Below are 27353 nucleotides of genomic sequence, written 5' to 3' on the forward strand. Positions count from 1 at the left end.
AATATATATATATATAGTATCTAATAAAACATAATGTTTAATAATATTAAGAGAGGCATAATTGCCCAAGTTAACATACAATATGACAACCATATAATAGGTACCTACAATAAAATCAGGTTCAATATACCTAATATATACAATTTTAAGCCTTATACCTGTCTAAGTTAACAAACAATTGGCAACCATATAGTAGGTACCTGCAACTAAAATATAATTAAATAATGTATACATATATATTATGTAATACATAATTAAGGTAAGCGGTATTTACTAAATATTTAAAATTATAAAATTATATTTTACCCGTGAATTTGTACTTAAATAATGAAAATTACATATTATACATTGCTTACTTATGCTAATAAGTTAAGCTTTTATGTAACTTAATATTATAATTCAGGTTTCAAATAAAAAATTATCGATTAAAAAAAAAACAATAACACGCACCCACATTCGGAAAAATCTACTTTAGTTGAAAATGGTACAAGCGTTTAGTAACCAAAACCGATTCGTAACCACAAACTGTTTATTTTAATTGATAATTTCCGGTTTGAAACCTGAATATTGGTCAAATAAAAGCTAAACCTATGCTTGGACAATGACTTATTAGTATGGCTCGGAAGTTGAGGCATTTTGCATTTTTTTTGGAACTTTTTAGACGATGCTCTCCTGGCCACAAATGTGTTTCATTAGCATTTGAATCTGAAAAACTAAATTTTATTTTGCATTTTTTGGAGTTTTTTCCTTTTAAGTCATTTTTTGACATTTTTAGGTCATTTTTCGACATTTTAAGTCATTTTTATTGATTTCACAACTAGTTCACTTCTTATCGTTTCTTGTCTATGCCGATAACTTAAAACTTGGAAATTACCACGGACTAAGATTATAGTACCTATCCGATTTTATCTCGCCGATTACATTTTGTCGTTGTCGTGTTTCCTAATAATCGATTAGTATCCGATTTCATCTGACCGATTACAGTCGTAATTTCAGATATGCCCCAATCACTTCAGTGACGTGGAGAGAAGTTTTTCAAAGTATAAATATTTATTAACAGATAATCGTCGTTCATTTACTTTTGATAACATCAAAAACGTTCTAATTATACAATGCAATGATTTTTGAGTAATTTGTACGGTTTGATAAATGTATAGAACAAATATTTTTTATTTCATTTTTAAAGACATTATTTGTCATTTTTATGTCATATTTTAAGCAATTTGTAAGCTTTGATAAATTTATATAGAATTTTATAGTAAAATAGAGTAAAATATTTAAAAAAAAATGTATTTTTATAAATTTAAAACAAATATTTGTAAATTTTTTAGGTCATTTTTTAAAGACATTTTTATGTCATATTTGCATTTTTTTTAGGTCAATTTTTGATGTTTTTAAGGTCATTAACTTCTGAGGCCTAGTTATCACCAAAATGTATTTTTACGAAAAGATAGATCCACCAATTATTATTTTGGAACCATATACAAATGTAATATTTTCATAGCATATGAAATTATTATTATCATTATATAATTGCGTACCTAATATCATATATTATCCATTACATTTAAATATTTCGATATTTCAAATTATACTACATAAGTAATAATTATACTGTCTGAAAAATATAAATTTTAATGCAAGAAGTTAATAATAATGCATTGGTCGAATTTAGACACAATTAAATTAGAATTTTGAAATATTATGTAATTACATATTACATATTATCCATTAAATTTAAATATTTCAAATTAGAATACATCTTACAAGTATAGGTTGTAACGTCACGGAATTTTTAGCCTCCTTAATATATTATAATATCCCCGAGCATACCTATTCTAACGTTGTTGACAAGTCAACGCACCTTTATTCTTCCCACCATGGGTAATAAAACTAGATATCGCGTGCTAGTGCACTAATGACCGCAGTGTTATGTAATAGTTGTTCCCCGATCCCCCCTTTACCATGCAGTGTCCGTCGTCAAAGTGTCGCGGTTGCCCGCCGCCCGTTGCCAACGGCGCTTTCGTCGCGTCCGCTGGCACGGCCCGCAGGCAATACTGTCTCTATATCCCAATTACTGTATGAATTCCCGCAAACTTACGACACTGACCTGCCCCACTCCATCAAGGCCCAACACCAAGTTCAGCAACGGCCTGACTGCTTGGCCTCCGACCAGTTACTACTTTTTCCAACGGCCAACACGTCGGACGTGCCTTTTCTTCATAGCAAATTGGTAAAAATCGCTCCGGTCTCACGGCTACCACAGACCACGTGATCGCGCAACGATTGTTCAGCGTCACGTCACCCACGACACGGACGGCCGTTTTTCGATTTTATTGTTTTCTCAACGAGGTCCATACCAGCCATGATGGGCTAAGCCGACCTCCATGGGCCCGATGGGGCGAAGTCAACCTACATCAGCACCGTCTAATCCAGACCACACCAGCACCGTCGATGTCGTAGCTATATATTTCCCTTGTCCCCCCCCTGAAAAGCACGATATTAGGCGTCGCAAGACGCGGGCCCCGCTGTAACCTTTCCCCGGTTTAAACAAACCACCTGTACATTTTCCCGGTAACCCCGTGAGGGCACACCGTGATTGATACGGTGTGTAGCCTCCTGTGGGCCGGGAAAAGTGTCCCCATGTTTCGTTTGTTTATTATATTAATGTAAATTGTATATTCCATGTGCCACCTTATTTTATATTATATTTCTTTAAATTGTATTTGTCATGTGCCACCTTATAAATTAATCACTATTTTACCTGTGTACAATACACTCACTGATTACCCGTAAAAAGAAACCTTCGTATTATTTATTTTATTTTAACTCATTTGCCCCCATAAATCTTGGGCTTTCATTAGCCTATGCGTGTAACAAAGCCTGTGAGCTCCACCAACTTGACCCTCGGGTCTCACGAGGTGCGGCTCACAGGTCATGACTGAAGTGTTCCCCTTTGGTCGTGGGTAGTTTTTGGTAGGGTGAAATCTACCAAACTCTTACAAAGTCAATCAATAAAGTTTTAATAGAGTTTTAAAAAGATCACATAATTAAAAGAAACCATTTCGACAAAAGTGTACCTATTAATTTCATTTGAATTTTTTAAATTATGCGTTCCGAAATCAACGGTGGTGAAACTGCTCAAAGAAGAAGTCATTTTACGCAAAAACTTCAATTTAACTCAAACTGGTAATCAAAAACGTAAACGAGAAGGGAAAGATCCCGAAGTTGACGAGGCCTTAAGTGAGTGGTTTTCATTGATAAAAAGTCGCGGTGTTCGCGTGTCTGGGCCAATGTTAAAATGTAAAGCCGAAGAATTATCCCGGAAAATTGTTAACAATCAGTTAATTGCTACTGATGGTTGGTTAAGCAGGTGGAAGAATAGACACGAGATAAAATTCAAACGTGTGCATGGTGAAAAAGCAAGTGCTGATGAATCCGCCTCTAATGATTGGAAAGTTGACAGGCTAAAAATAATTTTGAACGACTTTTCCCTGGATAACATATATAATGCAGATGAAACTGAACTGTATTATCACGACACCCGACGGTTCTTTATGTTTCAAAAAAGACGTTCTATCTGGTTCAAAAAAAGCAATGTACAGGTTTACAGTCTTCTTATGTGTCAATATGACCGGGAGTGACAAAAGAAAGCTGCTAGTAGAAGGGAAAAGCTTAAAACCTCGATGTTTTAAAAATATGTCTATAAATAAAATGACAGTGCATTACCACGCGAATAAAAATGCACGGATGACTTCAACCATATTTTCAAACTGGCTATATGAATGGGATAAGGAATTGCAAGCAAAATCTAGTTCCATACTTCTTCTTATTGATAACTGTGCTGCATATCCAAAAAACGTTAACTCAAAAACATCACTTTAGAATTTTTGCCCCCAAATACGACATCCTTAATCCAACCCTTAGATATGGGTATTATCAAAAACCTCAAGGTGAGATATAGAATGAACTAGTTCATTCTATTCTAGAAAAGATTGAGGAAAACATGTTTGATCAATCTGCAACTGCTAATCAAATAAGTGGTAAAATAAACATATTACAAGCGATACAGTTTGTATCCGAGAGTTGGCGAGAAGTTAGTAGCTCAACTATTATGAATTGTTTCACTCATTGTGGATTTTCTAATTTTATTGGTCCACAACCTGAGTTGACTGAGTTGGATGAACAATTTTTATTTGTTCAAAACCATAACGAATATGAAAACATTGATGAAAATGCTCCCTGTTTTGATGATAATGAAGAAATTTGTGATGTTGGAGTACAAAATGTTCTTAAAAAAAGGAAGTTAGAAGATGATGATGAAGAAGAAGAAGAAGATACCGAACCACCAGTTACAGCTAGAGAGGCTAAAAAGTGCATTGATTTGTTGCAGAAGTTCTTCATGCAAGAGGGTAACGAAAATAGTCCGTGTGATAAGCTTGAAACGTGTGCCCATTTTGTTAACCAGATCCACGCTAAACAGCTTAGACAACGAACAATTACAACGTTTTGTATACCTTCCACACCCAAATATTCATTTTATTTATTTAATTTAATTTATATAGTAATTATTTCACTTTATTTCAATTAAATATATGATAATAAAAATAAAAATTTTTTTGTAATATAATTTTTTTTTTTTACTAATTTTGGTTTTTATGGGCAACCGCTTAATGTAAGCAAACAGAGCTGGTCCCAACGTGCCCACATTAAGCGGAATCCACTGTATATAATACCGTAATACTGCGTATTATGTCGTTATCAGTTTTCGGTTCATAGTAAGTTGTATAGTTTGGCACTTATCATGTTGAATGGGATCAACAAGGCTGGGTATTAACGAGTTAAAAGTTAAAATTAAATTAAACGTTAAGATAATTTTAATGATAAAAACGGTAGTGGTGCCTATACAAGCTTGAAGCCACCATTTATATAATATACACATACTTAGAACTAACTAGTATTTAAACTCGGCGAATTATAATTCATGCATACTTAAACTAACTAATTAGTACTTACCATAATTTACAGTTTTTGAATTACTTGGCTGGTCATTATTTTCTTCTTGATCTAAATCTTTCACTAACTTCATAATGTGTTTATCCGTATCTAATTTTGTTTGATGAACTCGTCGCAAATATTCACATAAATTTGACGGCCTATGACCATGTTCATAATGTGTTTTACAAATACTGCTTCATTAGGCTTGTTTGACAATTTTTTTAAATATTTTCAAACGTTTGACGTATTTTTTCTAGACATGGTTTATATTTTAAAATGTTTTAATAAAATAAATAAAATAAAATCCACAGATATAGCCTGGGCAGGCGCTATACATTTTTTTTATGGGGGTGGGGTGTATTCACTATAATTTGCTAACTGAAAATTAAATCATTTACCCACTATATTATACAACATACTCAATGACTCACGTAGTTTACATACTTCAAGTAAATTTTTAGATCCTTAGCGGAGCGATGAATGTATTGATTTTACAATGATATTGTGTGTTTTTTTATTTTATTTTGTCTGTGTATTGTGTCTGTGTACACGATGAGTAGCCGAAATAATGCTTCGATTTTAAACTTTATCTTGTTCGATGGGAAAAACAATTTAATTGGTACTTTTGGGAGGTCAAAATTTAAAATTCCCAATAATTTACAAAATTGCCTGGAAAACAAAATTAAATTAAGGAAAAACGGGAATTTATACGCAAAATCGATTTTGGCTTTTTGTGTAACACTAAAACAAATGATTGTGAAATAAAATTTAAACAACTTTTCTATGTATGAAAAAAATGTCAAAATTGTTGACTTGTTTTGAGCTGTTTACGGATGTACTCAAGTTCCAACTTTTTTAGGTTAGGTAAGGCTAAAACCAGCACTGGAAATAACTCATTTTTTTCTATAGATAGTCGGATAAATAATAAAAGGCTCTGATAATCTAATATTGTACTATTTATATATTATTTCCGCTGGGTTTTATTTTAATTTATTTTTATATTAATTAGATAGTGATTAACGACTAATAACTGATGAATATTTTATTATAGGTAAGTATTTAGTCATTTTTTATTTTCATAAAATGATTTCCAACATACAACGGCGGTGTTAGAAGCATAGGACCCTGGTGGCTCGGGACCCAATTCACCTATCAATGTATCACAGTTTCCGTTGTTTTGTAGCGACTAACTATAGTGTCTCAATAATAGTCATGTCTAAATTTATCTTTACGTACATCACTGCTAGCCACCTATCTTGTTCTTCACAACCGTTCGAAAAAAATGAAAAATATTGTTTAAAATTCACGAACGCTTCTCGCGCAAAGATTGAGATATCAAAAACCAGCTTCCCGTGAACGCGTTTTACTGTTCAATATTTTAACACAATATCCTTGACGTAGTAATTTTATTTTTTGATAAATTATGACTATAGAAGTTACCAAATCTTAAAACACTTTAATTGTATGTGTTTTTCAAATCATCTTAATATTACACTTATAGTTCATCAACTGTATTGTTTCGAAAAAAATAAATAATGTGCTACGTAACAAAGAAATGAGAATATATTTTTCTCAATTTAGGGTCAACATTTCATACATCTTTATACTTTAATACTGTTGTCTTTGCATTTCATGATCGTGTAAAACAGTAGTGTCCAACCATGTTTAATGGTAAGTAAAAACAATTTCCAATCGACAAAATTGTCATAATATACTCATTTGTTTCTATGAATGTCAATTAAACTTTATTTGTTGGGTAAAAAAGCTTAAAAAATTAATAGAAGGCTTCAAGTATATGGTTACAATGAAATTTGTAAAATATTAAAAATCCTTAGTAACAGTTTTTTTAATAAGCATTTAAAATTAAAATCTTGGCAAAATACTGAAAAATCACAAATTATTTTAAGTTAAATATTCATAAAAAATTTTCTTTGTAAATTAAAGATTTGAAAATGTAATACAAGATAACCTATTAGTTTGTCTACCTTCATCAAAGAAAAATGTCTATAAGCAAATAAAGTAAAACTTTTTTGAACGTTTGAAGTTTATATTTTTACAATATTGTATATTCGCTCGATTTCTCATGTAGCGATTTTGATATTTTGTTGTTACTCAAAAATGAATAACTGTTGATACATGAAAATTTTAATGAATATATTTATTTTCATTTTATATACACCATCAAATTTTGAAAATATTTTGACACTTTTTGAGCTGTTTATTACGGATATTGTCAGTTTTCAATTTTTTTAATTTTTTTTTCTATAAATATCAATACAATTTTATTTGTTGGATAAAACAGAGTGAACATTTAATACAAGGCTCCTGATATATTGTTACAATAGTAGTTGAAAAATATTAAAAATACATAGACACATTATTTTGTTATAAGCATTTAAAGTTCGAATTTTACAAAATGTATTAAATTTATAATTGAATAATTATATTGTAGTTAAAAATGTATTAAATGTTCAACTTTTATAGCTAAAGATTGAAAATTTAAAAAATGGTTCCACGTAAATAGGTTTTTTATAAATTACTTTATTGACAATAATATCATCGAATATACTTAGAAATAATATACTAAAATCGTTATTCTCGGTTATTTAATATGTAACTTTGTTGAAATTTTAACATAAAAAAATCTATAAAAAAAAATCGTGTTTTTATTTTTATATAATTTTTTGGTTACAACATAACCTATTTATTAGGTTCCAAAGTTTTAAATTTTCAATCTTTAGCTTGTGAGGTTACCCTTACGATCGGACACTAAGGTGGGAACAGACTATTGTCACGTGTATACTTTTAATTATACTTTTATTTGAGATTTTTGATAACATAATACGGATAAAACCTGAATTATGGGCTAAATTATATACTATCACTATGTACATCGCTGACTACCCGACACCCGTGGGGTCACCACCACATTGGCTCGGTCACATCCGCCGTTGTTTTTTTTGTTGTTCTTATTGTTGCTGTTGTCATCACGTGCTGTTCGTCCACCCTCGGACCTTCGGGTGACGGTCCTGGCTGATTCAATGGTTCTCTCCATAGCTGGGGCATTGCACACTGGATTTAAAAAACTGTGTTGCACCGACGACCACGGTCAGGAGCGAAACGGCGACTGACAATTCGGCAGCAATGCAATTCAGTGGTGACGGCCTTTTAGGTGTATATTTATATAATACAAAATACGATATAGCATTTACTAATCTGTTGATGCATGTGTGTGCAGTCGGGTTTGGGTACGCCTTATCTCTCCGGACTTTATATTGTGGCATATATAAATATATGTATGCATATACGACCCATAAATGTATACATTTAGTAACGTTACAAGCCATAAAAGTTTAGTCTCTGAAGCCCACCCCCACTATTTGCACCTATTCCATTGAATAAAATGTTATTGACATCTATAGCAAAAAAACTAAAAAAATTAGGATCTGAAAATATCCATAAACAGCTCAAAACAAGTCAAATTTTTTTAAAATTATATGGTTCATAGCAAATGCTAATATAAACATTCAGTAAATAAAATTTCACATATCTACGGTAAATTGTTTTAGAGTTATACGTACACCAAAAACCAAAATCGTTTTTTTGAAAACTACTGGGAATTTTAAATGTTTGATGCACTAACTAGATTCACTTTCCCGTAGTGTATCTGTATTATATTTTTAATCATATTTGACAATTTTGACAGTACATATTTCGATTATTTTTCCCGGACCCTTCATAATAATACGATGGCTATCCGAGTAAAAAAATAAACGTTTACGATTTTTTTCAGAAACTTAAGTATACTTAATACAACCATAGGCGTGTGCACGGAGGTTCCGGGTGTGCCATTACACCCCCCGATATTTTGTAATCGGGGCCCTATACAATATTCGTCTCAGAGCATAAGGAGACTGAATTTTAACTGATTATACTAATGTAAAATGTATTTTTTTTTAATAATATTTAGTAAAAAATAACTCATGTTTCAAGATTAAAAACATAACAAATGACAAAAATATGTTTAATTTCTTTGGAATAATTTATTATGATTATATATGATTGTAATAGCTAATCATTGTTTTATTTTTGTATATATTATTCAAACGTGTCCAGTGAATTATTAAGTAATTGTACCTACCTATAATATTATAATACATAATTATTTTTACTATCACCGCGTTATCGTACGTCGCCGAACTGGCTCCGCGATCGTTATTAACACGGCCACCGTGATATTTTGTCTCGTATCGTACATTCGTACGTCTTTCAGCGAACACCGACGTGTGCAAAATAATTATTTTACTCCGTTTTTGATCTAATAGTAAGGTGTCAATATTATATATTTTCGTCGTAACGGTGACCAGACACGAGTCTATTAGACGATATTATTTTATTATTGTGAACCATAAGGGCAATCATTACATTATTATTTTGTCATTTGCGTGTATTGTACCCATACTATAGCACAGGACCAGCTAGCTAGTCTGCGCTTTACGAATTGTGAGGTTTTTCATTATTTTTATTATTATTATATTTATTATACACTTTTAACTGTTGGGCCAAAAGGGCTATAGATTTTTTTTATTATTATTAAATTGTTGGCCAGAAGGGCCGCATATTATTTTATACGAGCTTCAGCTCAAATACCTGCGTCAATATATTATTATTATTTCGGTTGGCCATAAGGGCCGGTCATTTATTATTATTATTTTTATTATTATACATTGTTGGACCAGAAGAGTCACATTATTTTCATAGCAGCTCCAATAGCTTTTTTATTATTATCATTATATTATTATTATTATATATTTTTTCACGTTTGTGTTACTGTGAGTTTTTAATATATATTTTGTACTGCTATTATTTAAATCTGCGTATTATACAGCAACTTAACTATCAGAAACCGTGTTACCATTTGTATTACCTATTTGTTTAATTGTATACACATCTACACACACATACACATATTCATACACAAATACACATAATTACACAACACGCACTACATAGCCGACAGTAATTATTGCTAGGTGATCCCGACCACTACTGCTCGAGCTATTACACCATTACACACTCAGCTTGTTCTCCATATTTCTAGGTTTTAGGTGTTAGTGGTGTGAAGACCCTAAGTTGGTGTCCGGGCGTGCGTATTATTATTGTACGCTCCCGGCCTGCACAATATAATAATGTACACCATATAATTAATATAAACGTGACTATTGTTAGGAATGGGCTCAAAAATATTGTAGACATCCCTTGAAATTCAGGTCTGCACACGCCTATGATTACGATCATAATTAGTTGCAATTAATGTTTGAAGTATAAAATATTTCATGTGAAGAATTTCATTTGAAATTATTAGAATATGAGTGCTGTGGTTGACTTATATAGTACCTATATTATATGTATAATATTGACTATTTGAACATTTAAACAGTTTTGTATGTTTTTTGCCGATGTAACAATTTTGAATACCGTTGTAAATGTATAATACCAAATGTAAGGAGGTACATATATATTTTATTTTATTTATCTTCATAAGCGGCCCCTACACGATCAATAATATTTTATAATTGATAGATTGTACAATTTATTGAAGAAAGCAAACAGGGTTGGAAATTTATTGCACAGTATCAATTATTGTGTAATAACATTGATCGTGAAGGGATCGTTATAGGTGAAAATCCATTGAATTATCTAGGAGAAGGCTAAATTAACTAAAAAAAACCTAATTCAAATGATATGATGGAAATTGAAACATTAACTTCATAATGTTTCATTTTTTATTGGAAGTTCATAATATTCCGGAAAATGTATATGCGGAAAGTATAAATTCCGGAACATATATGTCCGGAATGTAAAAACCTAAAACCGTGTTCATCCAGACCGTATTATTCCGGAAAATATTTATCCAGAACCTATACGCCCGGATTGTAAAAAACCATATCAGTATTTTTCAGTAACGTATATTTCCGGAATTTGTAATCGCGCTTAGTGTCTGACCGTATAATTCCGGAATGTACTTGTCCGGAATGTATATGACCGGAATCTAAAACATAAGACCGTATTTGTCCGGAACGTTTATTTCCGGAATTTGTATTCACGTATAATCCCGGTAATTAATTATCCGGACCGTAAAGCCCGGAAACTAAAAACCTATATGGATTAATAATAAAAAAAAATTTGTTTTTTTATTTTTTTTTTTTGATTTGCAAAATTTCATAATTTATTTTAGTACGAAGTAGTACTAACAGAAAAATCAACTTAACTTTTTAATATGAAAACAGCTATATTAATCATTTTTTTGAAAATATCGATAGTTAATTTATTAATTAATTTTGGTTAACTAGTTTATTAACTACGGTTGTCTAAGCTTCTTGAATTTGTATGCATTTTGGGGGTTTTATATTCAAACCATGGGTACCAATTTGTAATAATTTATGATCGCAAAATTAGAAATTGTAACCAAAGATTTCACTATAATATTATGATGTAGCTACATGCCTACATCCATAAGTTAAATATTTATAGAATTAACATAATGATACCATTTGTACTTGATTGTTAAAGAAAAAATTAGACGATCAAAATGAATAAATTAAACTTTATGCCTTATATTATTCTAACTATCTGTATTAGCCTGCATGATCCGGTGATAAATAAATCCAGGGCGGGTAATCTCGAGGTGGATAGTAACAAAAACTTTTTTTTCTTACGTAAAACCAATTGTAAGCAGAATCAATTAATTATACCCAAGTGGTTATAATTTAATTATTTTAATACTATTAATAGCGGCTAAGCCAATCTAAAATAATTGGTTTAATCTATTATCTAAAACTTCTTTGAATCTTCAAAATTGGTTGAGTATTTTTTCATTTATTAAGCCTCAGGTATGCATTGCAAATTTATAGTTTTTATTATAATATAATATTTGTTACCAATGGCTTCAATTTCAATACTCTTAAGACCCAACTAATAATATGTGTGTCAAATTCGAGGTCGTTTGGGTAAGTGATGTTACGTAGGTACCTTCTTAGAAATTTGATAATGCGTAATATGGGGTTGTTTATTTTATTAATTTTTGGCTTTACATTTTTTCTATACCAACGCAATTCTAAAGTTAAGAGATCATTATTAATTATTAATTACCTAATAATTATGTACATACATTTATTATATTGTAAGTGATTTATTTTATTATTTTAGATTGTTTAAAGTGATAATGTAATGTACTGGTAACGTAGGTAAAGGTAGCTATGTACCTATTTGATAGTATTCAATATTAATTTGTATAGTTGTATCAAAGATGTACTTAGGTACCTATACCTACTACATTGATACAAGCTGCTTAAACTTCGAGTGAAATTATCGGTTTGGAATGAACTTTAAGCCACAGGAAAAAGAAAGCGTTAAATTATAGAAATATCAAAAAGTATAGGTACCTAAATACTTATTTTGGTAGACGTGAGTAAGTTCAAGATCGTTTAAATAATAATTATGAAGATATAATGACTGTTTTTTTTTCGAGAATTTCGTCATTATGTAGCTACTTTACATATAGAAATACATAGATAAAATTTATTATGGTTACCTAAACACTTACACTGACTAGAGATATGATTTAAGTCATTTTGAAGCATTTCGGCATCGTAGAAGTTTTAACAATATGATATAATTTAAGATCATCGGTAAATAATAAATATGAAATAAAAGGGTTCCTAGACCATATATAATTTAATAGCAAGAATATTAAGAACGATCTTGTCAAAAGTTTTTAAAAAATTTGTAAATACAACGTTGACCTGGTGACCTGATTTTAATGTAGGGTATCCAAGATTTAAGTTTGATATACATTATAGTATTATACAGTATGTTTGGAACCGTAGACGATATAAATCCATGTTATTCATCAACAATTATGTTTTTCAATAACGGATTAATTGTTTTACACACAATAGTACAATTGTTTCGAATAATTATAAGGTAGCTTAGTTGATAATCTGTACTCCAATACAAACCTAAAACTTCATTTCTTTCTGGCTAAATCCAGTATGTATAATGAAAACGGCTTACTATAATATTACCTATACGTAAAGTCGTTATATACGCGTGGCATTAATATCTACGCGTGGCATATAAAGGTGGCATTGATATCCACTAATAAACGAACAACAATATTTAAAATAATTTATAAATAATAGATATCGATAAGGTCACTTAGATACAGCACAATTTACTATATCTGTTTTAGAAACTGAAAAATCCCGAGTGCAATTTACTATAGTATTTTGTGTGGGCGTAATTTACAAGCCCATAATACGACTATAATGCGACTATAATGCTGTTCAGTAGCAGAACAGTCGTCGCGGCCTTGGAAACCGTACCTTAAACTTGCTGCTTGTACCAGGAGCGTATGCTGCGTTTGTGGCTTCTCCGTCACCATCGTAACACTGGCAGGGCCACCGTTACTGCTGCCAAAAACTGAAGGTTGTTACGTCTGCGACCCTGGTACGCCGTTCACACAGATTTTACACCACACGGCATTCTAATAAGTTCGGCAATATTGTCGTAACTCGTACCTTGTCGTAAATCGTAAATGATCGTTAGTAATAGTAACCCGCATCTGATCTTTCAAGAAACGCGACGCCACGACGAGACGGTAATATTTGATATTTAGTATGAATCTGTAGAATCGGCACGTCATATCGGATAATAGTGTATAATACAGATGGCGAAAAAAATATTTATTTTCCTCTCAAACAAACGAGTCATATTCCAAAAAAACGTCGCAACGGTTACGTAGATTTGCACTCAGATAAAATATTCTAGTTTTCCACAACATGAACGAAGGATTGCCCCGTGTGCATAATTATAATATTATATTTAGTTAGTTAAATAATAAAGTTTAATATTTTAAAAATTTTCGAAAATTTTCGAAAATATTAATAACATTTTATGCAATCCAAATTACAAAAATTAAAAGAAAGGTGGGAAAGTGGGTGTTGCTCTGCTGTACAGTAGGTTACAAATTATAATAGTGAGTCACTGTAACGGATGGTGTTAAATTTGAATTCAATGATATTATATTATTATATACGAAAAACGTAATCTGATGATATTATTGTGAATAAAGTCATTTATTAACCTTTACTTACGCGGAACCTTGTTTTAAATTTTCAATCCATAACTATAAAAATTGAACATTATAAACATTTTTAAATTTGATACATTTTGTCAAATTTGAACTTTAAATGCTTAAAAAAATAATTTTCGACTACTATTGTAATAAAACATCATGAGCCTTATATTTCAAATTAAATTTTAAAAAAGCGGTGAAGTGGATGAGTTGTACCGTAGGTTACAAATGGATCACTGTATAGTGGATTGTATTAAATTTGAATTCAATGATAAAATATCATTGTATACGAAAAATGGTTCTGAGTGGAGACGGTTTATTATTACTTCTTATTAATACGATTGGCTGGTAAGTTGAATTAATATTATAAAATTACTAAAATCGTTATTCTTGGTTATTTAATATGTAATTTTTCCAAATTTGAACATGTAACGTCACGACATTTTGGCACCTTATAAATCATTTACAAATTATTACTATACAATTATTAGCAGTTACCGCGCAAAAAGAATTATCAATAACAACAGCAATATTATATAATATTATGTTGTTCTGGCCGTCGACAATACAAATAACGCTCTGTGCCTGTTTTAAGTTTCCTTCGAAACTAGTTACCCGTTTTTTGCGTTTTTTAGTTCACTAAATCCGGAAAAGTGCGTGCTTCGACTGGTGTCGTTTTTGAGTCAGTCTGATTACTATTTATTCTAAATTTTTTACTTTCAATCATTTGTTAATTAACGTGTGCGCATCATTGAAAGGTAATAATTTATTATAACTTTATACTATCACCTAATTACGGTTGAATTCTTATCGACATCGATAAGCAGCATCGACCCGTGGAGGCTATCTCGTAATTCGAATCCGGCACGTGCCAAGGTCGCCGCCTATCTTTGTTGTCTACGCCGGGTGCATATTATTTGGCCTATTTATTTTTGCTAAGGCGCTTTATTTTGTCCTTTGTTTATCCGCACGTTTTTCACCAGTTAGTCGAAAACACATAATGACTCAAAACAATGATCTTCTTTCTTCCGAGTTAAACAAATGGACTAAAAGCATGCTCGTTGACTATATAGTGGCGCAGACTCTGCCCGCTGGTGTGAAGCTAAGTGACGACTTGTCTAAGTTTTTAAAAGATTCTTCTTCTGATCCTGTATCGCCTTCGCATGGAAACTCAATTAATATTGCTAATATTCTTCAATCCGTGGTTGTGGAGCTCAAATCAGTGGCTCTTAGTAACGCTAAGCTACATGATAAGCTCAACCACCTCAATGCGGCACCTAATGCCCAAACTCCCAAATCAAATGCTCAACTCTTTAAACTGCCAGTTGATGTACATCCGAACTCGGTTACGGGTAATCGTTCTACTCAACCCACAAATCAATTGACTGCCAGTCAATCTTCGTCTGTAAAATCAAAATTCATTGTTGGTTCTGTAAAGAACTCATCTTCCAAGCTGTCATCAGTGCCTGTGCGTAAGCATGTTGATATTTTTGTCTCGAGGCTTGATCCAAGTGTTACAACTGCCCTGCTAGAATCTGAGCTGTTCAATGGTTACCCAGACGTGACCATCAGCAAAATGGTTACAAGGCATCCATCATACTCTTCGTTCCATATTCGTCTGCCTGCGGATAAGCTGGATATTGTCCTCGATCCTGTATTCTGGCCCGATGGTGTAATGGTCAAACGTTTTTGGGGTCGTCTTGCTCCTGAGATGATTCAAGACGCCACTCCAAAAAACTGATATCTTCATGTTCGTCTACCTGTCCTCCTCTTAATGTGGCGTACGCTTCACCCACTTCCAGATCTGGTGTTGTGAAACACCCCGAAAAACTTATCAGCCAAGGAGTGAAGCTACCCATGGGCAACAATCAAAACTGTGGTGGTCTAAGAACCAAACTTTGTCTTTTTAAATGTAATGTTGCTGTGTTTAATTATATTTTCATTTGTTTAACTAAAACGTGGCTTACTAATAGCTTCCAAGACACGGAATTAGGTTTACACAACTATGTTGTATTTAGGTGTGATAGAAGTAGTCAATCCAGTAGTTTTAGTAGAGGAGGAGGAGTTCTCGTTGCCATTCGTAACGATGTGGTCCATAACTTGTTACCTGCACTCATAAACAATGTTGAATATTTATTCGTTAAATTTTATGTAAATAATACTGTTTATATTGTTTGTTCCGTATACATTCCTCCTAGTAGCCCTATCCCGGTATATGAATCCTTTATGTCTGCTGCTCAATATATTATCGACGCCAATCCTGGCTCCGTATTTATTTTCTCTGGTGATTTTAACCTTCCTGACCTATCCTGGTCTAATGACGATTTCGGCTTAATTTATTCTTCCTCTGGCCCTGCAATCCACTGCGTTCCTGACGTTTTCGCATATAATAATTTTTTCCAGCTAAATCACATACCCAACTCCAATGGCAATTTCCTTGATCTAGTTTTTTCAAATGATTCTCGGATCAATATAGAGAAATCCGTTACTGGGGTGGTTCCTTGTGATCCTTACCACCCAGCCTTAGTTTTATGCTTACTTTTGTAGATGACTTACCATCTATTGATAGATGTCATAAATATTATAATTTTCGTAAAGCCTGTTATCCTCGTATTAGTGCCTTCTTATCATCGTTTAACTGGTTAGAAACCTTAGCAACAACCGATATTGATACTGCTACGTGTGCATTGTACGATGCATTGCATTACTGTGTCACAAGTTTTGTACCTTTAGTTGTTTTCAAACCTTCTAAATGTCCATCCTGGTTCTCTAAAAATCTAAAAAACATTGTTTTTGCCAAGAAAGAAATGCACGCTAAATACAAAGCATCACGTAACCCTGCTGACTATAACAAGTTCTCTAACCTGCGCGCTCAGTATAAGTATTATTATAAAAAGTGCTATAAAACATTTCTGCATAACACCGAAAACAAGCTTAAAGTTAATCCTCGTTTATTCTGGGGCTTTGTACGTAAGCGTAGATCTAGCAATGGTATTCCCAACTCTGTTCACCTCAATGATCTAACTGCCACTGGTCCTGAATCCATCTCCAGTCTTTTCTCATCCTACTTTAACTCAGTCTATGTGCCTTCCCCAGCAAGTAGCCTACCTGTTATTCCATTTGCGCAGCATACTTTACCTTCTGACTGCATCTTCAGTGTCGATGATGTCGAGAACGGGTTAGCTGCTCTAAAAAATGTACACTCCGTTGGCCCTGATGGTCTATCTGGGACCTTTTTGTATAACATCAGATCTGTCCTTTGTTTTCCTTTATGGTTACTCTTCAGGCGTTCAATGGATGATGGAATTTTTCCATCAATGCTTAAAATCAGCTCACTCACCCCTGTGTTCAAATCTGGCGACAAATCTAACGTCACGAATTATCGACCCATCTCGATTCTAAGTCATATTGCCAAGCTTTTCGAACACTTAGTACTGCAATCCATTCAACCCTCGGTTGACTCTGTACTAGTCGACGAACAATATGGTTTCCGACCCGGACGTTCTTCCACTTCGAACTTAATTGTGTTTAATAATTTTGTCCTTGAGGCATTTGAAAATCGCTCCCAGGTAGACGTGGTTTACACTGATTTTGTGAAAGCATTTGACCGTGTCGACCACGCTATCCTCATTGACATCCTATATAAGTCCGGTTTTGGCGAACCTATTTTGTCCTGGTTTAAATCATACCTGTCCGATCGTGTCCAGTGGGTCAAAGTGCTTGGATCAAAATCTGCTGTCGTCCCTGTTCCATCTGGTGTTCCCCAAGGTGGTCACTTGTCTCCCCTGCTTTTTTCATTATTTATAAATGGAATTACGAAGGCTGTTCCTAAGTGTAGATTCCTTATGTTCGCTGACGACCTGAAACTTTTCCGAAAAATCGAATCTGAAGCTGACTGTCTCGCCCTTCAGAACGAGTTAGATTCCATTAACTTATGGTTTAGCACTCTTGGCCTCCAATTTAATACTAATAAATGCAAAGCTATGTCCTTCACCAGGCGCCGGTTGGTATTCGATTATTCTTACACTATCAATGGTTCAGTGATTGATAGAGTTGCAAGCAATAGCGACTTGGGCGTTCTTTTCACTGCTGATCTGAACTTCCGCCCTCACATTGACTCCATCTGCTGCCGAGCCCTCAAATCGCTTGGCTTCGTAATGCGCACCATGAATGAGTTCAAGCTGTCTGGATCTCTCAAGACTGTCTACTGCTCTTTAGTCCGAAGCATGCTAGAGTATGCGTCTGTGCTCTGGGACCCGTTTGTAGTAACTGATTCTTGCCACTTAGAGCGAGTACAAAGGCGCTTTCTGTCGTCTGCAGCTTACATGCTAAAAATTGTCCATCCTCCTCATGACTATACTCCAGTATTGCGCGCACTTGGCCTTACATCTTTAGCAGATAGGCGCGTTAAAGCTAATCTGGCCTTTTAAAAAAATTAATCGATGGTTCCTTAAACGCCCCTTCACTGCTCGTCCAAGTAAACTTTAAAGTTCCTCATCGGGCCACAAGGTCTCGAGTTCCTTTTGCTGTACCTCTCCACTCACTGTACCAATTACGGTAAAAACAAACCAATTGACCGCATGATGCGGTTGGCTAACGAGGACCCCTCCTTTCTCAGTTTACCTTAATATTCTGTTATTTTTGTACATTTGTTGTATGTAATTTTACTTGTGTCCTAATTATTTTAGTTTATATTTACTGTGCCTGTAATTCTGCTGTATTTTTTAGGCCATCACTCCTTGTATATGTTAGCTATCTTATTTTACTGAATTATTGTTATGTACTATACTAAATAAGGAATTTTTTATTCCGTGAATTAATTAATAAATAAATAAATAAATAAATAAATAAATAAATAATATGTTCTCCCCCCCCCCCTGACCCCGCACTCAGCAGTGTTTGCACACTCGACCCGCAGCCGCTGGCGGCTGTTGTCGCTGTCACCGTCGTCGTTGTCGAAACCGGTATCGCACACAGTGCTTTCTGACCCCCAAGACAATTGTAAAACAATTCCCGCTCAAGCACGACACTGACCTGCCCCACTACAAATCAACAACAACGCCAGGCCATAGCCGATCTCCGTCACCATCATACCATTCATTTTTATACTTCTCTCAACGGCTCGACTGGTCAACTTTTTTTCACGGCTCTTCACTCATCACTTAGACGTAACACGAACAATTTGTCACCAAACACGTTTTCATCGTCGACAAGAAGTCAACCACCATACCTTTTCGGTGTGTAGCCGTTGTTTGTTTTGTTTGACACCCACGTCACGCCGTCATGATGAGCTAAGTACACTCACGAGGGCCCGGGCGACGGGCGAGGCTACCCAACCAACTTCAGTCAACATCGGAACACCAGTACACCACACGTCGTAATAATATGTCTAATTTTTCCCCCTGCCACCCCTTCCATGCACATAGGCCACAGATCATGTAAAACTAACTTTATATAATCTGTGTGTTATCCAGTGAGGCGTCGCAAGACGCGGGTCCTTTTTTATCCACATTCCCCTTTGTATGAAACATCCCGGCTGTAACGAGCCTCCACACACACATTTTCCCGGTAACCCCGTGAGGACACACAATGAATAATATGGTGTGCCGCCTCCAGTGGGCCGGACAAAATGCGCCGAAAATTCTTATTTATTTTGTAATTGCCATGTGCCCATGTAAGAAATAAATAAAACCTCATGATTACCCTAACACTACTATCGTTTGAAACAATCTTTTTTTTTCCCCTTTAAAATAAATCTTCCGCATTCACTTTCAGATGCGTGTACAAAGCCTATAAGCTCCACCGACTTGGCCCTCGCGTCACACGCGGTGCGGCTCATAGGTCACGACAAAAGTGTTCCCCTTTTGTCGTGGGTAGTTTTTGGTAGCCTTCAAACTACCAAATTCTTACAAACATAAAATAATTTCATATAAAAAAACTCAATTTTTATATTTTTAAGATTTTTTGGTTACAGAATAACCTACTTCTGTGAAACTTGTTTCAAATTTTCAATCCTTAGCTATAAAAGTTAAACATTTCATATATTTTAACTACAAAATCGTTTTTAAATTTGATTAATAGTTGTCAAAAATCGATCTTTAAATACTAATAAAAAAAATGATGACTATGTATTTTTAATATTTCTCAACTACTACTGTAACATTGTAACAGGAGATTTGTATTAAATTTTCAAGATTTTTGATCAAATGACAAAAAATGTTATTGATATCAACTGCTCTAAACGAGTGAACATTTTTAAAAATTATAATATGGTTCATAGCGATTAATGCTAATATAAACATTCAGTGAAAAAATTCATATATCTACGGTAATTTGTTTTAAAGTTTTAGGTACACCAAAAACCAAAATAATTTTTTTCGAAAACCGATTTTACATAAAAATTACCGTTTTCCTTAATTTTTATTTGTTTTTCTCGGTGCTTTTGAAAACTACTCGGAATTTTAAGTTTTGGCCATCTCATTGCACCAACTAGATACACGTTCCCGTCGAACAAGATACTGAAGTTGAAAATCGAAAAATATATCAACTACTTATCGTGTATACTAGGACAAATAAAAAAATAAAACTCACATCATTATTAAAATCAATACATTCATCGCTCCGCTTCGAATCTAAAATGTGGGTCGATCGATCCCTCGTAGTCGGGTTGTACATATTAGGGTAATCCGAATATTTTTTCAGTGTGAAAATCGTGATAATTGTCAACACGTCTTATCGAATTGGAAATAGAAACAGTAGATTATGACAAAGAAAACGCGCTTTTCTGAGGTCCTTAAATTAACTTAACTACCTTCAACGTTTCCACTATGTTTCAACGTCATAATATAAGAATGTAGGGTTCGGGTCTTCTTGCATTTTCTTGTTATTTTATGGTTGACGTTGATTATTCTAGATAAGTAAGTTAAACATTTGCTTAATGAAATGGTGAAAAAAATACAAAGTTTGAATTTTCATATTTCGTATTATTTATATCCATTATTTCAACTACTTATCTTGTACACAGACACAAACAATTTTAAAAACAAATCATTACACAAATCGTAAATTCGCTAATAGATTCATTATAGGTCGTTTCACTATAATTAGTTTAATACTAACTATGTTAAATATGATCAGTTGATCGTAAATTTGCTATACAAGACGGAGACAATAAAATGCCCATGTTACGTTTCACGTCCACTGAATTCGTGCTTATGGAGTCAGCGTTTACGAAGTTTCGGACTTCAGTAAAATTTAAATTCCCGCCACATCGGCCAGAAGTACTGCATACACTAGACAACAGTTCTGACTTATCACTAAGATAGTAATAATTGTTATCAAATGAAGAACAACATAATATTATTTTATTGTTCGACGAATTTTGAATCTTTCGATTATTAGGTGGGTATTTGAAATTTCAACAGAAATACAGCCTCCATTCGTAGAGAGTTGTATTCATACGTTTTAGTAAAAAATTTCCATGCATAAGTGTATTCTTTTTAGTAAAACATCTAAACATCTTACGTTAATTTTCATTAATAAGTAAGATTGTCTAGTTGTACCGTTTATATCTCTTAATAATATAGGGTCAGAATAATTTGCTATTTTGTTCACAAATATAGATTTGCAAACAATGAAAATACAAGGAAATAATGCCCATAAATCTTCAAATTAAAAAATTACCAAATTTATATCTGGCACAGAATCTGCGGTAATATTTTCACAACCAGTGATTATAAACAAGGCTCAGTCAATAGTAGATAATATGGCCAGAGGCTGTCTCAAAACATAATCCAAACCATTTGTCAGGGATAGAGAAGTAAAATTAACAATATAAAATAAATTTTAATAATTTACAGTAACACTGGTACTACTCTGAGCACGATTAGTAAATCATCTAAGAGGTAAAATCTTTTAATATTCTTATTTATATATCTTATGATATTCATGTATTGGGTATTTAGATATTTTTTACAACTTGACATTTTCAGAAAATTATATTTCTCTGACGATGAGTTTGAAGAACATGAACACACAAAAACAAGGATTTGGAGTCGTTACAGTTGATGATTTTAATTCACACAGAAAAGCTTGGAAACTGAATAATGTCTAATCACACACACTTATGTAAGTTTATTACTCAAATCTCTGATTTTAAATGTTTGCCAACATCAAAAGTTACTCAGTCGTTTATCTTTTTTAGTTCATATAGTGGACTATACTTATTATGGTTTTCAAAACCGAAATATATGATGTACCACATCCCAGGAACCAGGAAGTCGCGTCAATGTATTGACAATTTTTCAGACGTTGACTTTCTTGAAGATAATTCATTACGGACGTACAAATTGAACGATACTCGTTGATCATTTAAATTTTTTTTTAAGACTTGGTTGTTATATTTATTACTTAAGTATCTCGTAATAATTATAGAATTGTGTCTTGTTATGTTATTTTGAAATCATTTATACTTTTTATTGTCTACTATGTTGTTCTCAAATAATTAAAATGTCTAGTGACAAATGTGCATATTTTAACTGCACAAATACACGTAGAAATACATCAAATATAGTATTCCATCCTTTTCCATCAAACGAAGAAAGGTCCAAAATATGGATAGTTAATTCTGGTAAGTAGGCAATTAACATTTTAAATTTATCTATAATATAAATAAAATCTGCAATAATATGGAAAAACATTTTTTAATTTAGGAAATATTAAACTAGAGTCTCTAAGTTCTAAAAAGTTAAAAAAGAAGTTTGTATGTTCATCTCATTTCGAAAAAAATGCCTATTCTAATCCCACAGACCCAAAATCACGACTAAACCGTAATGCAGTACCAAACAAATATATAAGTAAGAACAAATCATATTTTTGTGTATTTTATTTTTGACACAAATAATATAAATTAAAAAATGTTAGATGAGTTAATAGATGATAATGTTCCCAAAACAAATACGACTGTTGAAAAATCACCCATAAATTGGACATGGCAGGTATCAAATCAAAATACTGCCGAAGGTAGATAATAGGTATACATATTATTATAATAATAATATATTTATTTAAATTTAACACTTTTATTTATTTTTAGTTGCATACATACAAGTTGACAAAACAATCATAACGACACCAAAAAAATCACGACATCGTCGTCAACAATTTACAGATGAAACGTTTGAAGGTCAGTATAATTTAAATTTATTGTTAATTTTTAGTTGGTACTAAAGAATGACAACAAAAAAAATCTGAGGACCTGTACGAGTATGATAAAATCTATTTTACTATATATTTTTAACTTTTAAAAATGTGTAAATCTTAGATCCAGAGTGAAGTGATTAATTTACCTATTGATTTTACAATGATGTGTGTTTTTTTTATTTTTTCAATTTTTTTTTTCTATAAATATCAATAAAATTGTATTTGTTGGATAAAAAAGTTTGAAAATTTAATAGAAGGCTCCTTATATATTATATCAAATGTAGATAAAAATAATTAAAAATCTGGTCACAATTTTTTTTTATAAACATTTCTAGTTCAATACTTGACAAAATACGTAAAAATCGTGAAACATGCAAATTATTTTGAATTAGAAATTCATAAAATTTTTCCTTTTAAATTTTAAATTTTAAAATTGAATACAAGATTCATTGTTAGGTCATATAGCTTTATCAAAAAAAAAAAAAAAATGTCTATATGAAAGTCAAATTAAATTTTTCAATATTTGTATATTCACCCGATTTCTCATGTGGCGATTTTCTTATTTTGTTGTAATGCAAAAACCAATAACCGTAAACACTTGAATTAATTTACACAACATATTTATTATATCATTTTCCAAATTTTAAATTTTAAAATTTTCCAAATTTTTATAGTATTTTCTATACTTGATTTTCAAAATATTTTGACTTCTTTCGAGTGGTTAACGGACAATTTACAATTTTAATTTTTTAGTTTTAATAAATTTTAGTTGTTGTCAAAAAGCTTGAAAAATTAATATAAGGCTCCTGATATATTGTTACAATAGCAGTTGAAAAATATTAAAAATACATAGGCACACTTTTTTTTATAAGCATGAATTTTAAAGTTAGAATTTACCAAAATCTCGAAAATTATCAATCATTATAATTAAAAAATTTATAATAAATTCAGTTTACAAAATTAAGGATTGAAAATTTAAAACCAAGGTTCTCATAAATAGTTCATACAGTAACCAAAAAATCTAAAAAATATATAAACACAGTTATATTTTGCAGACATTTTAATTTCAAAATTGGACGAAGTTATACATATTAAAACCAAGAATAACGATTTTAATTATCTTGTTGTCATTTAAAAATATTATTCGTGGATATATGAAAACTTTAGAGTATTTATTTATTTATATGTTTTATATATTTATATATATTTTATACACACAATGACTTTCTCAAATGTAATTTTTTTTTGGAAAATGAAAAATTTAATATCATAAAATATGTCTACCTATTAATAGTAATATTATAGGCTGACATACCGTCTTCGCTCAAAATAGTTTTTCGTATACAATAATATTATATCATCGAATTCAAATTTAGTACTATCCATTACAGTGACCCACTTGTAACCTAGTACAGTAAAGCGACATCCACTTGCTCACCTTTTTTCAACTAAATGTTATGGAAATTCAAAGCGTTTGATTTAATTTTGGAGGAATTATTACAAAGTTTTATGTAGTATTTCTTGTATATATTTTTAATTAGTAAATAATTTTGTTTAAGGGTTGATACCTTCACCAAAAACGTTGATAGTAATGACACCAAAACGTAAATATGAAGTTTCTGATTCTTGCTCAAATATTCGTGCACCTGGTTCACTAATTTTTGAAAACAGTCCATCGAGTTCAATAGCTACACCTACAACTAAATCTTGGGTATCAGCACCAGATTTTCACAGTCCTATGCCAAAAATGAGACAAATAAAAAACCCAAAAAATGCGCACTTCAACAAGAGTTAATTATGATTCGAAAACTTTTAAAAAGAAAACGTTCTATAATTTCGGCATTAAAACAGAAAAAAAAAACAAAAAGCAGAAATCTAATGTGAATGATTTATTTAAAACATTTAATTTCCATCTAAAAACTCAAGAAGTTTAGTATCAATGCAATTGTTACACAAGAATCGTAAACCTTGGTCAGGTAATGAAAAAAAAGTTGCATTATCATTATATTATAAGTCACCTTCGACTTATAAATACATGCGAAGACTGAAATTGTATTGCCGTCTATAAGTACAGTGACACGTTGGCTACGGTCGATTAACTATTCCACTGGATTTTCAGCCAAATATTTAGAACAAATAAGATTAAAAGTTTTAAATATGGATTATAATGAAAAGAAATGTGTTCTTCTGTTAGATGAAGTTTATATAATAAAATTTTAGATTTTAAATTTTAGACTGCTATTTTAGAACTATATGAACAAGAAAAAGTAGACATGCAAATCTATCGGTCAAATAAAGATAATTTTTTAATGATAAATCGACTAACGCAAGATATATTAGAAAATCTATTTTCAGTGATACGACAAAAAAATGGCTACAACAGAAACCCCACAGCCCGCACGATTCGCTGTTGTTTGGGGCATATATGTACATATATTTTGATGAAATGTTTGAAAACATGTTGTAATAATAATTATTGTGAATCGGATAACGATGAATTTATAACTGTTGAAGTATTAAAGGATGCTCCTGTAGAAAACTTAATTTTATCAGAAAACGATGAATTGTCAAATGAAAATTATTTTCACGAAACAACCGATTCTGACAATAGTTCAAAGTCAAATGAAGGTATTTATGATGTTGACTTATCACTGGAGACGTGTTCAATAACTTATTTTTCTGGTTATTTAGCAAAAAAATGTTTTGAATTTAATTGTGCCAACTGTAATTTAATCAAACCAAATGAACACTTAGCTGACAAAAAAGAACTTTTAATTATACACAAGGTGTTCGATCATGTACAACAATTACAAGGCTTAAAAGATGGATTACGCCCATAACTGCGAAAGGATGGCCTAATAGTGGTAGGAGGAAGACTTGAAAATGCAGACCTTGATGAGAACCAGATACACCCAATTGTTTTACCAGCAAAACATAAGATAACAAGATTAATTTTTGAGGACTATCATCAAGCACTCCTTCACTGTGGACCGCAAATGCTACTAGCAGAAGTTAGACTATGTTACTGGCCCCTGAGAGGTTACACGCTGTATCAATTACGTTCGTGCGAGACCAAGATTTGAAACCCCAATTATGGCTCCTTTACCAAAACAAAGAGTGCAAATGTCTCGTCCATTTACAACAACTGGTGTAGATTTTGCAGGGCCATTACAAATTCAAATAGGTATACGTCGTATCACAACAAAAAAGACATGGATAGCAGTATTTATATGCTTTGCTACGAGAGCCATACACTTAGAACCCGTGGTAGGCTTAACGAGCGAAGCATTCCTTGCAGCCTTACGTAGGTTTATGGCCAGACGTGGAAAAAGCACCAAGATTTACAGCGATAATGCAACAAATTCCGTGGGTGTGCAGAAGGAGCTAAAGGCGTACTTAGAAGACAGTGAGAGGTATATGGCCATCGAAGGAGTTCAATGGCACTTCAATCCACCATCGGTGCCACACTTCGGTGGTCTTTGGGAAAATGCTGTAAAAAGTACAAAGCATCACCTATATAGAGTAATCAAGGATAGCCGGCTGAATCTAGAGGAGTTGCTGACATTGCTATGCCAGATTGAGGCATGTGTCAACTCACGGCCTATGACACCGCTAAGTAGTGATTCAGGAGAACCCAACGCTCTTACACCAGCTCACTTCCTCATCGGGGGTCCACTGCTCCTACCACATGAACCTGAAAATCCAAGTGAGACAGTTAGCAATCTCCGCCGCTGGAGACACGTTCAAGGATTAATGCAGATATTCTAGAGGCGCTGGCACAAGAAGTATCTACCACAGCTCCAGGTTCGAGGTCGATGGGTAACACCAAGGAAAACCATGAGCGTAGACGACATAGTAGTTATAAGGGAAGACTGCACACCACCAACCAAATAGAAATTAGGATGCATAATGCAAGTAGCGATGGAGTAGTCAGAGTGGTAACCTTACGGACGTCGACTCAAGCAGAGGTACGCCGACCGGTCGCAAATTTCATAAAATGAAATTGGGAAAAACA

At 32.6% G+C, this 27353-nt stretch overlaps 2 protein-coding genes across 2 annotated transcripts; both read left to right on the top strand.

Moving 5' to 3' along the window:
• Positions 1 to 3293: 3293 nt before the first annotated feature.
• On the top strand, positions 3294 to 3885 carry LOC132936918 (tigger transposable element-derived protein 4-like). The gene is made up of 2 exons (XM_061003729.1): positions 3294 to 3458; positions 3517 to 3885. The coding sequence occupies exons 1-2, from the start codon at positions 3294 to 3296 to the stop codon at positions 3883 to 3885; spliced, it is 534 nt and encodes a 177-aa protein (XP_060859712.1).
• Positions 3886 to 26431: 22546 nt separating this feature from the next.
• Positions 26432 to 27106, top strand: LOC132936943 (uncharacterized). Its single transcript, XM_061003760.1, has one exon. The coding sequence runs from the start codon at positions 26432 to 26434 to the stop codon at positions 27104 to 27106; it is 675 nt and encodes a 224-aa protein (XP_060859743.1).
• Positions 27107 to 27353: the final 247 nt, after the last annotated feature.

The sequence above is a fragment of the Metopolophium dirhodum genome, chromosome 1, assembly GCF_019925205.1.
Source record: "Metopolophium dirhodum isolate CAU chromosome 1, ASM1992520v1, whole genome shotgun sequence".
NCBI lineage: Eukaryota > Metazoa > Arthropoda > Insecta > Hemiptera > Aphididae > Metopolophium > Metopolophium dirhodum.